Here is a 13,271-nt window from a genome sequence, read left to right on the forward strand (position 1 = left end):
CTCTTTGATATTTACTTTTCTTGTTCACTGCATTCTTTCTCACATATCATACTTGAGATCAGTGAGCCCTTGATACAAGGAGAAAAGGAAAAATTGATTCGTTGAAGCTTACCAGACATTGAGAGATTTGAGTCTGTAGTGTAGGCTTTTCAAATTGTATACAAGTTAGTTGTGTAGCTAGTAACGTGGTTATGTTGAATACCACGACTTGTGATCTGTAACAATTTGATTAAATAGTGGATCTGTTCCTCGTGTTTGCTACGTTAAAAGCCACGCAGTGATGTTTCCTCAGTGGTGAGGTTTACACTGCGTTAGCAAATTGTTGAGGTCTTCTTAATTGTGTTGTTGATTTACAAAGCCTTATTTGTTATTCAAATACATAGTGTTACTGTTCCATCTGGTGTTTTCATATTTGGAATGCAGGAGGATGTACTGCTAGGAAGAAACATTCACAAATTGCTTATCAAGCATATATGCAGAAGATTATGACACTCAATCAGTTCAAAACGTGTATCTAGATGATCATAGGAACCCTAGAAATGAGACTTGTACAATTCTTCTCCTTTCCCATTTCTTGTGATGAGAGTGTGATCTGTAGGTTAGCGCATTGATCCCCACTACTTTCCAGTTCATATGATGACTGACCACATGTAATGGCAGCTGATTGTGCTTTACTCTGTCTCTGTGTTGTTTCATCCGGCCGCGGCAATCATCGTTCATCAGCTGTAGTACATATTTGCAAAGAGAACTCCAAATCTATATTTATGCACCACTGAAAAATTCATGACCTGTTTCAACATGTCTGGCCTGAATAGAAGTAGCCTATATATCTGCCACACAAAACCATCTCAGATGATAAATCATGATAGGATCATTTTACAGATCACCCTCAAAGGTCATAAATACAAAAGTATGAAATTATAAATTGTGATTTTGATTAGATAAATAGACTGGTTCTTAACAAGAATCTAATTGCTATGAAAATATATAGTTTACTTGATTATAGATAAGTGATTATCACTTTTCAATTAAGATGTTCAATAAAATTAATAAAATAGAAAATCTATTAGGGTAATCTTTTAGATCGAGACAATCTCTAAAGGGTGATATAGAAAATGGATGGTTCCGATCACGAGCTTACGCTACAGAATGTGAAGGAGAATGAGGAAGGTTGGTTGGAGAATGATGACATTGTCTTGGTACCTTAGGAGAACAAAAAATTTCGGTGGTGAAGGTTGCTAATTTTAGATATACTACCTATAATGCAACCTATTGATACCTTGCGTAAATTCATGAATACTTTTTAGCTCAACTCATTAGTACTTTTAGTACAATTCACAAGTACATTTAGTAAAACATACCGATTCTTTGAAGATAATAATATCCTAAAAGTAATTGACATTTCATCTGAGTTGAACTAAATAATACAATTTTTGATTTCATTAATTAATTTGAATGTTTTGACCCCTTCTTGATGAAGCTTCCAATATAGACCTTAAACTCAAGTGATATCTGATGCATGTTTGATTTTGTTCGTATGTACAACTACAATGCTGTGATGATTTAAATAGATTTGTAAAGAAACAAAAGGGAATAAAAAATATAAAAAAAGGAGTACACCAATATAGACCTTAAACTCATGTACTGATGTGCTATTCCTATCTGCAACATTGATCTACATCGACATACGAAAATGTATAACTGTGGTATACGTTAAGTGACAGAGAATATTGAACAAACAACGGAGATGAGCAGGCCACCTGATACTTAATAATAGATGGATCACCATATATATAGTACATGTATGATCAATACAAGTAGCTAATATAGCAATTTATCGATGCAATTGATCGATCTAGGGCTCATACGTACATATAGCCTCATAAATTAATACGTTCCTTCTTACTCCAAGTAGCTCAACCTTGATATAGATCAAATGGCTCCAGGGGTCCCCCCAAACACTTCAGTAGGGAAAGATCAGAGGATGATCGAGTACTAGCCAGTACTCCCCAATGTAGTGTTTGAAGGAACTCTAGGGGACATCTGATTTTTTTAATTCATGGATATGCTAGTTAGCTAGCTGTGGTTTGCTTGGTATAGGGGATGGTTACCAATCCATCCCACTATTTATAGGGAGTTTCTATCTGTGTTTGCACTGAGCTGAATATGTTGTTTCTATTCATACAAGATCATAGCTAAGCCATCCTGATTGATCGACAAGTGTTATCAGTGAACCTAGACGTGACTCTGGGTTAGATTGGGAAGTTGGAACTACTAAGGAATCGATTTCGAATAGCCACATTCTTGTGCATTCTCATTCCTTCCATATGTACAGCATGTAGTAGTTTTCAAGTTTATTTGATGTGTATAGATGATAGAAAGCAATTCCAACATATATTCTAGAATATGCTAGCTACATTTCCAATATACTAAACACAACTAATTAAAATGGTTTTCTTACTTCTGTAATGTAGATATATGCTACATTACAAGAAATAAAAGTTTCTTCAAGTACTTGATCTCATGAGCTAGCTAAGCTAGCACACGTGGCCTATTCTTCACCACAAAATAAATAGTCCTAGCATCATCTGAGATTCTGGGTCAGACTTACAAGACACCATGTTCCTTATGCATATCAACTAATATCAATCTCCATGAAAAAGATTGAGGATCTAGGAAAGTTAGCTAGCTGGTAATATTTATTCTATTACTACTCACCTTACCAATAGTTCTGTCCAGATTCAAATTTTCATAAGTTGTCAGGAGTGAAATATACTCAGTGAAGTTAGAGTAGCACAATTATTACTGACCACATGCATCTTAGCTAATAGCCTAATAAGTATGGGAAAACAAATGGCCAGTTACACATATAAGTAATAAATCAAGCACATAAGAAGAACCAGCTGCTAAAGCTAGCTTCTGATTTTGAAACTTCCTACGTATCATTATGACATATGTCGATATTGAACTTCAGGTTTTTAGTCACAACAAAGTCTGTCACTATAGTTAAAACTTACAGGACCAGCCATGTTAGTCATGAAATGTAATGCAAGTGTGTTACGAAAATATTGTGATTTAATCACAGAAAATATGTTTTCTTTTGTGACTAACAGGCTTTAATTTTGGACTACTGTTGTCAAGTATAAGTGGCTAAGAAAACCTTTTTTTTTGTTTTGTTTTGTTTTTGTTTTGGTAATGGTTTGTTTCTGGGAAAGTACTCATATATGTTTCTTGCTGTGCATTCAGTGCATTCTTAGATGCACATTCTAATATAATCAAAGAAGTGGAAGTAACGCATTAAAATTGGTTAGTAGTATTCAAAGCCTTAAACATTTGTAAGCAAATGCAAACAAGAATCGCAGAGAACTTTATGGAATTCAAATGGGTAAAATTAAAACTTATTGAAGACTGAACCTAGTCAGAGTTGCACTCAGATGAAGTAGATATATAGAACAAAACTAAAGTGAGTGGTCATGCTCTCCCACATACCCAACCACTGTGTTCTGTTTCATCATGTATCTAAACCGGTCTATTCCTTTCAACATTTTCCAGAAAGCACATAGCAAGTAGCCACAGCACATATGAGAATGAGTGTGGACCATATATATAGCACGTACAATAACCATGCCACAACACAACCCAAGTACTTTAATTCTAGCTATATAGCTAGTCAACCTGCACTGAATGAATCAGAAGCCTTTCATATATGTGCCTGGCAGTGATTAAATAAATTTGAGTATATATACAGGAAATTTGTATGAATGAACAAAAAAGATGAAAAGGAAAGATCAGCTTTATATTAAATCACGGAGGAAAATGAAGAATGCATGTGAGCAACAGAACCGAAGATAGAAAAGCACATGACAATAATCACTTCACCTCATCTTCAATATTATTCCATCGGTATATAGCTGACTTGCATTCAGCATCATATGCCGTCTACATTCATCAATGCTAACAGATTTCCCCACAGTATTTTCTCTCCTATTGAACAAGGACAAAGAATATAGTCAGGACCATGGAAGATCTACACAACTAAATGCAAAGAGTAGTATTACTAAATGCTATATATATGTAGTAGATCGAGTTAGTCACAAATTCAAACAAAGAAACCAAACTAAGTTTGGAGGTGAAAATAGAAAACAAGGAAACAAAGGAGAAAAAGGAATATGTCAGGTGTCCTAATCTAGAGTTCCCTTGACCACTTCATTGAGAGATAACTTGATCTATCAATTCTCCCACTGAAGTGTTTGGGGGAACTCCCGGTGGCATTTGATTTTACTAAGAATGAGATGAACATACAGGCTTATGTGCAGCCTTCCACAGTTCTTCCTTGTTGCGATTAGTCTTCTTAATTAACTGTATATATGAAGCCTGCCCTAATTGATTCTAGTTTGCTACATTTTCTCTTTTGCAGCTAAATCATCAACTAGATAGTAAGTACCAAAACATTCTTCTTCTTTTTATGCTTTAGTTGACTTGTCATTTCTACTGTAAGCATACCCGACAGACACTTCGATATGTGGCGCTACTCGAGAGTTTCAGTAGCTATGTTCAGCTATTAATAGTTTATCATCTTAATCACTATTTCACTTTTGGTTTAAATCCATTACGGAGACTGATCTTGATCTTTCCCTTTTTTGAAACACTAGAGATCAACCACAGAAGAAGACTGTTACAAGCTAGCAGCAGATTAGCAGAAACAAACTAATTGAAAAAGCAAAAGTACATATGTGGCTTTAACAATCTAGTGATTGAGAAGAATGCATACCACTCTTTTGTATACATAGCAAAGTTCAAACTTCAAAATGTACATTGGGTTAACAGAGAACAGATCAAATGGACAGGATTTCTACGTAAAAGTTCATGTTGTCTACCAACTTGGTTACATAAAATTGCAAGGAAATTTTTCTTCATAGCTTCCATTATAATACTTTCAATGACTGATTCCATATGCAAAGAAATAATAAAACGTCCACAGCCATTGTTACCTTGTAATCGATTTAGGCCATCAAACTGCAGAGTGAGGCCATTCTTGGCCTGCTACGCTACTCTCGCTGCCGCGCTCTATATTAGGGTTTTGCGTCTAGTAAGCGAGAGCTCGGGAAGAGAAAGAGTCACCGTACGGAACAGTGACACAAAATGGGCCGTATAACATCCAATGGTTAAAGAAATGGGCCCTTGAGACGGGTCAAAGTCCAACTAGCTATATGGAATAACTTTGCTAACTAAGAATTGTCAATATGAACATAGCTGCCATTTTCTCGTAAGTTCTATAGTGCATGTGATATATTAATACTCCATGGCTCCATGCTGTCTCTGAGTTATCTTAGCACCTCCAACCGGCAACAGTGATAGCTATTTTCATAGTTAAAAGTAGTTAGAAGTGAAATATTTTGAGTTATGCTCCAGTAAGGTAAGTTAAATCTCAAGTTAAATTAATTTGAACATTGAAAAATTTAAGTTTTAGTTAATTTCTCTCTCCTCTCTAGCTAAATATAGTTAGAGAAATTAGTAAAAGCTAAATTTAAACTTTTGTTTAGGTATTCTGCAGATTTAGCTAAATTTTAAATTTATTTTGAAATAAAAAGTCTGTTAGAGATGTCATTTAAATTAACTTTTAGTATTAGTTTTCATCATAATGCTCTAAATTTATAACATGTTACTTAGGCTCTATTTAGTATTTCAAAAATTGAAAAGTACGAAAATTAACAAAAAAATCCATTCGATATTTCAATGTTTCACAAGTTCTAAGATACATTTGAATTCCAAATGACACCATAGGTGAGGCGGTACCATAAGCTGCGCGCCTGATTTGCTTCTTAAGGTAACCATTTCCGACGAATTTTGAAAAAGAGATGCAACCTTTGACCAAGTTCACAAATGAAACAATAGAAAAACAATTGTTAAGACAGATTTTACCCTCTATAGTTTTGTAATTAGCTTTATCATATGTTGTGGTTATATAAAAGATCATATTGGATCAGACACAAATGAACTTTGATTACATTTAGTTAAATTTTTCAGGATTTGCATGTATTTGAACTCTTGGTAATATTATGAATTATATCCTAAGGAGACTCTAATAGATCGGTATGAGTTGTGAAGATCTTAGATATATAGCTGCATACAATTGGGAGAGTTAAAGACGAATAATTCTTAAGATCACTCCGTTAGTCACATTGATATTCAACCTTCTACATGTACGTAGTACGTGTCTTCATAGAATTCCGATCCAGACATTCTTCTGCCAAAGATTTGGCTTCAATATAGACATAATTATTTGTGAGGTTCTGATCGACGTTCAAGGAATAATCAACCATGTCTCCATACCAAGTCCAAGCACGTACTTTGAATATCGAGAGACCAACAACAATTAAGCAAACCAAACCTAAAGAACCTGTCAAAAAATAAAACCAAGACATTGAACGTTAAAGTCGGTGCAGCAAAGAGTGCATGGCAACACTGGTACGTACGTAGCACGTATATATCAATGAAACTGTAAAAATGCATCTAGCTAGCAATTCCGATCCGGCCTTGTGTGCTAGCGCAGTTCTTTGGTAATACATGATATGATATCAAGTATAGTGTAACCAGGAGTTTCCCCAAAAACTTCAGTGGGATAATATATATATATATATATATATATATATATATATATATATATATATAGACACACACACATAGCGCTTCTCCACTGCGGACGTCCGCAGTTTTTCTTAGGTACGGATTTTAAGTTTTGACCCACATTTTGATCATATTTTCATTTTAAGTCATAATGTATAGATCACCTCTGCAAAATTTCAGCCAAATTGGTGATCGTTAAGGCATCCAAAACTGCAATTTACAACAATGTACACGAACGGTTCCGGTTCGGCAGATTCGGTTCATTCGTGTAAATTGCAGTTTTCGATGCCTTAACGATCACCAATTTTGCTGAAATTTTGTAGAGGTGATCTATACATTAGGACCTAAAAACTGAACGGTTAAGATGTGAAAATATAATCGAAAAGTAGGTCAAAACCTGAAATCCGTACCTTTTTTCTTAGGTGCAGATATCCGCACCTAAGCAAAGTTATATATATATATATATATATATATATATATATATATATATATATATATATTTCAATGAAGTGGTCAAGGGAACTCTAGGGGACACCTGAAAATACTTCGATCAATATTTGTCTCTGAACTCTCCTTGAGTGCTAATTGCTTCAGTAAATGTCAACTGTATGTGTCTACTATTTATAGCTAATTAAGATAAGGCTGCTAAGCTGCTGCTGGTCAATCTTTAGTACTTCTTTATTCGTTGTGTTTAATATTCTCAGTTGTGAGGAAAATGTATGGGATATAGTTGTTGCAGGAAAGATGGATGAACCTAGACGGCTCTTGTGGGATTGGTACATGTATAGATTTATGGTAGAGAATATCTGGAAAGATCAATGGAATTGCTAGTGAGTGGTCATACATACCTTTCTCCCAATCGATGTCTATCTATCTATCCAATATATTCCGCAGCTTTTCCTTTTGAGGCGTTCCCATGAATCGATCATAGAAATTGGTTAAGCCATGAAGGGATCCATATTCATATATCCCCGCTCGATGGATCATAGTCACACAAAAGAGGCTTATGGAATACCGGACCAGGTATGGATCAGAGTCATGATTGATCTGAAATGCTCGCCAAGTTGAGCCAAGATAGCGTTTGTAATATCGCCATATATATATATATATATATATATATATATATATATATATATATATCCTATCCAGAACGAGGCCTCGCTTTGAAATTAAAGTGCGAGGTTAGAGTTTATGGTCACTTTTCGGTCGCATATCCACATCTCGAACGTTCAGTTTTTAAGTACTAATATACAGATCATCTCTGCAAAATTTCAGCTAAATTAATGTTCTTTAAGGTATCTAACTCGTTTAAACCAATGGACGAACTGAATCTGTCAAACCTGAACCGTACTAGCTTTAAGGCAGTTTATCAATGCCTTAACGACTATCAATTTAGCTGAAATTTTGCAGAGATGATCTATACATTAGTACCTAAAAACTGAATGGTCGAAATGTGGATATGTGACTGAAAAGTGACCCTGAACTCCAACCTCGCACTTTAATTTCAAGGCAAGGCCTCGCTCTGGATAGGGCTGTAAATGGATTGTGTCGGGTCACAAAAGACAAACCCAAACCCAACCCATTTAATAATTGTGTCGAAAATTTAAACTCAAACCCAACCCATTTAATAATTGTGTCGAAAATTTAAACTCAAACCCAACCTATTTATTAAACGGGTTACCCGTTTTCAACCCGCTTAACCCATTTAATAAATAAGTCGTGTCATGTTAGACAAAATGACCCATCTAAGGGTTAACATTGCGACCGATTTAACTAAAAAATTGCATAAATTGATTAAATTCACTAGAGAATTTATAATATTAATGATGAAGTGGTAACTCTAGTTTAAAGTGAGAAAAATACTTATTCGACCTTTATATACATATAATATTAACTTTTTAAAAATGGATCGTCTACGCGGGTTATATAAAATATATAATCCAACTCATTTAGTAAACGGGTTACATAGGTTCACTTTGTGTTGGTGGGTTGACCCATGGCCGACCCGTTTAATAAATGGGTCATAGCGGGTTGACCCGCGGCCGACCCACTTTTTAATCGTGCGGGTTTCCAGTCGTGTTATCGGGTCGTGTCAAAATTGACAGCCCTAGCTCTGGATAGGATATATATATATATATATGTGTGTGTGTGTGTGTGTGTGTGTGTGTGTGTGTGTGTGTGTGTGATTTTTCTCAGGTGCGGACGTCCGTACTGAAATTTCGGTACGGATTTCCTGTTTTCACTCACTTTCCGATCACATATTTTGATCTTAACCGTTCAGTTTTTAGGTCTTAATGTCTAGATCATCTCTACAAAATTTCAGCCAATTTGGTGATCGTTAAGGCATCCAAAACTGCAATTTACACAAACGAATCGAATCTATCGAACCGGAACCATTCCTGTACATTGTTGTAATTTGCAGTTTTGGATGCCTTAACAATCACCAAATTGGCTGAAATTTTGCAGATGTGATCTATACATTAAATCCTAAAAACTGAACGGTTAAGATGTGAAAATGTGATCGGAAAGTGGGGAAAAACGGGAAATATGCTTATATATATATTAGTTGAATCAATATGCCAATTAATCTCCAAGTTAGAACTGTTCGTTTAACATATGCTTATATAATTTGGAGACATTTTTAGCCAAGTCTCTTTCTACCGGTAGCTCAAAAAATATTTTTTGTGTAAATAATCAAAATATATAGTTTCATACATGTACGTAACTAGATGGTATTGCGAATGTCCTAATTCCTAAAGTCGAGGCATCTCGCTTGAACGCATGCTTATAATATTTCAGTTTGACTACTTTCTTTCAAGAGGAGATTAATTAAGGCCTTAGTCTTATTCACTGCCATTTATCTGGCCCACAATTTTGACCAGGTTCAATATATAGTGGCCAAATCAATATGTTCTTTCTAGTTACTGTATATATGTCAATATATTGATATATTCTCTCATATATATTCCTACACCACCTTTGGCTTTGGATAATTTTAAGAATACTGAGAATTTACTGAGAATAGTTCCTTTGCTATAAATACGGTAAGCATGTATATCATGTTACTACTCACTTACCATGAAGCCAAAACAAGATGGAAAGGAAAGAGAGATTATCAATCAATTAAAGTCGGTTGTCACCCGGAGTTTCCCTGATCACTTCATTGGCATCGATCTGTATTCACTCATTCATGCACACATCCAATGCCACTGAAGTGTTTGGGGGAACTCTAGTCGCCACTTGACCTCTGCCATCTCCGGCCTAGCTAATTCGCTATACATATAGTTCATGTCGATCCTGTTTCTGATAGGAACACCCCCTACATATTACATTATATATTTACCACTTATTTCATGATAATTACTGCTGCAGGTCATCTGAAATGTTCATCATTCCTTAATTTACAATTTTATATGTATATGCTGATCAATATATATCCTCAATTTCAACTGTCATTTTCCTGCTTAATATCTCTCTCAAGATACCTAATAGCTAGCCAAACAGGTAGTGAAACATAGATCCATGCATGATATATATATATATATATATATATATGTGTGTGTGTGTGTGTGTGTGTGTGTGTGTGTGAAAAGGGTGTCTTCCTCATTCCTCAATATCCTGAAAGCTTTATGACTAAACCGGGTAAGCAGCAGAACCTATCTCAGTCACTTCAATCTGCTTTGCATGCAAACATCATCACATATATACTATTTTTGATGAGCTACTAATAATTCTTCATGTTATTAAAATAGCAAAACCTAGCCACACAACGGTGATCGCTGTCATTCCTGCTGATCTAGCTTCTTATTCTCGCCACTCCGGGGCCCATTTGCTCTGGCCCGGACGCTTGTATCTAATATTTTATTGGCTTTGCTAGCTAGCTACCAGCTACAGATCGATATTTTGGTCATCAGCATCGATCCATGGTTAACCATATACAAATTCAGTCATGTATAATATTTATGTACAGGACAAGCAGCTGAAAGTCGGTCACTTTACCCAGAAAGTGCGCTTTGCAAACATCACATATACTATATTTGGACTTGATCGTGGGTGGCATGGGGCGCCTTAACCTATTTGAACCAAAACCAACGTGGATTAAACTGAACTTTCCTTTTTCAGCGGCCAATCTTCTCCGTTGCAATTTGATCTTAAAGTATGTTGAGTATAGACGTATAGTAATTAATATAGTTGGGGGAAAATTGGTTTAACCGGTCCCACTTGATTTAAAGTTCCAAGGTAGGAAGCAAGATGCAAACCGCAATAATGAAAATTTGCGACTACAAAGTTGGCTCGATCACTTCCTTAGTCTCCCTGCTTATATAATGTCCGTTTGCAGCTAGTGATCTAGATAACAATTTCACCGGCAGCCAACATGGTTTCCATACGACATCCGAAATGTCATAGCACCGTAAACATGCTAGTTATGTCCTTATGTTTATTTACACTTCTTGATACAACGTTTGCAATTGTAAGTACCAACCATATTCAGTTTCCCATGAGCACCACTGAAGCTTCTTTCATATATATGCAACTATAGTTGCTCTGAGTTTTGATTCTCTTTAATTTCAGTGGCTCAATCACGGAGGTGACAATAGTAACAGAAGGTATGCTAATGGGGAATTGCTCATCACCCCAAGGACGGTGTTAAAAATGCAACAAAAATGGTCATTTTTCGCCGGTAAAGACATAACTGCAACCCCTGCAGTGGCTGATGGAAGGGTCTATTTCCCATCATGGAATGGATTTCTGTACGCGGTGAATGCATTTACCGGCGCTTTGATATGGAAGCAGAATCTTAGTCAGTTAACTGGACTAAATGGCACAGGAGTCGTTGTGAATGTGACTGTGTCGAGATCAACCCCAACAATAGCTGGTAACCTCTTGATCGTTGGTATTTATGGACCTGCTGTTGTGATTGCTGTGGAGCGATCGAACGGGAGGCTTGTCTGGTCAAGTCAACTAGACCCACGCCCTCGAACTATGATCACGATGTCTGGCACCGTACTCCTAGGGTTAGTACGTAAGAAAATCAGTATGGTTTAAATATTGATAAATGTGGTTTCAATTTATTTCAGGGATTCATTGCTAGCTGCTACCATGGAACTCATCTTACATTTTTGCAGGTCATTTTATGTAGGGGTGTCATCTCTGGAAGAAGGCTTACCAGCTTCTCAGTGTTGCAGTTTCCGTGGCAGTGTAGCAAAGCTAGATGTTAGAACTGGTGCAGTCTTATGGCGGACTTACATGCTACCGGACAATGGTGGTAGATTGAACGGTTATTCGGGAGCTGCAGTATGGGGAAGCAGCCCTGCCATTGATGTGTTGCGGAGACATGTCTATGTATCAACTGGGAACCTCTACACAGCTCCACCTGAGGTGCTTCAATGTCAAGAGAAACAGAATAACCAGACAGTAACGCCTACACAGCCTGACCAGTGCACCGGTCCAGATATCCACTTCAATTCAATTATAGCATTGGATCTTGTTACCGGGAGGATTGTATGGTCTAGGCAGCTAGGTGGTTACGACATTTTCTACTTCGCTTGTTTGATACCGAACAACCCCGACTGCCCACCAGGACCTAATGATGATGCCGACTTTGGAGAGGCACCAATGCTGCTTACCATACACCCTAATGGAACAAGACGTGACGTCGTGGTGGCCGTGCAGAAGAGTGGGTTTGCTTGGGCTCTAGACCGTGACAATGGAAACATTGTTTGGTTCAAGGTAAGCTGCTTCTTACGGATTCAAAGTATGTTTTTATGCTGAGATAGGCCACTAAATTTGTTATGTTCTGTAGTTGGCTGGACCAGGTAGCAATGAAGGAGGAGGGATATGGGGTGCAGCCACAGATGGGAGAAGGGTGTACACAAACATCGCCAACGGCCAACGACAGATGTTCCCTCTAGCACCATCAAACCTAACAACAACGGCTGGAGCATGGGTGGGTCTTGATGCAGATACCGGGAAGATTTTGTGGTCAACAGCAAACCCAAGCAATGACACTGCCCAGGCACCTGTTACAGTTGCTAATGGTGTTGTTTTTGCTGGGTCTGTAGCTTCGAATGGTCCCATATATGCCATGGATGCAACCACTGGAAAGATTTTGTGGTCAATCAATACTGGTTCTACAATATATGGGGGTGTCGCAGCAAGCTATGGGTGCATTTATCTAGGAAATGGGTACACAGTTGGCCTGGCCAAGTTTCACCCTACTTGGACAGGTGGTACTTCACTGTTTGCTTTCTGCGTTGTATGAGTGAAGTTAAAAGACTAGGAAATGTGAACTACCATCCGCGCGGTTGCTAGGAAAAAATAAAACCATTGTAATGCAACGGACTTTTCAGTAATGTCTGCTGGTAAATCAACCTTTCCAATGTAGATGCAATCATCGTGTACATTTGGGGCATGTCACTAATCCTAGAGATCCTCCCTCCGATATCAACGTCGTAATTTCCAATAGAAAATAGCAATATTTAACATGCACAGAAAATCAGAAGCTCAAGGCCTCATAATAGATGAGTATCATTAACATCACGCAGCAAGACCTACATAACAGACCCTCCTGTCAAAGAAAAGAACAAACTAGACACTTAAAAACACACCTATTACTTAACAAAATAGATCTTGGTGTTGGTTAC

The 13,271-nt window shown here is 37.0% G+C and overlaps 1 protein-coding gene and 1 long non-coding RNA gene across 2 annotated transcripts; one reads left to right on the forward strand and one right to left on the reverse strand.

The window, feature by feature from the left end:
* Nucleotides 1-403: 403 nt before the first annotated feature.
* On the reverse strand, nucleotides 404-5,114 carry LOC121052466. Its single transcript, XR_005809163.1, has 3 exons — nucleotides 4,992-5,114; nucleotides 3,880-3,984; nucleotides 404-830 (listed from the first exon to the last, which is right to left on the reverse strand). It is a non-coding gene; the product is annotated as an uncharacterized LOC121052466 (long non-coding RNA).
* A 5,467-nt stretch (nucleotides 5,115-10,581) lies between these two features.
* Nucleotides 10,582-12,981, forward strand: LOC112197878 (polyvinylalcohol dehydrogenase). The gene is made up of 4 exons (XM_024338810.2): nucleotides 10,582-11,098; nucleotides 11,200-11,642; nucleotides 11,754-12,357; nucleotides 12,431-12,981. Exons 1-4 carry the CDS (start codon nucleotides 11,003-11,005, stop codon nucleotides 12,887-12,889), a joined length of 1,602 nt encoding a protein of 533 aa, XP_024194578.2. The 5' UTR covers nucleotides 10,582-11,002; the 3' UTR covers nucleotides 12,890-12,981.
* The last annotated feature ends 290 nt before the right edge of the window (nucleotides 12,982-13,271 follow it).

This window comes from Rosa chinensis, chromosome 4 (genome assembly GCF_002994745.2).
Source record: "Rosa chinensis cultivar Old Blush chromosome 4, RchiOBHm-V2, whole genome shotgun sequence".
In the NCBI taxonomy this organism is placed as follows: domain Eukaryota; kingdom Viridiplantae; phylum Streptophyta; class Magnoliopsida; order Rosales; family Rosaceae; genus Rosa; species Rosa chinensis.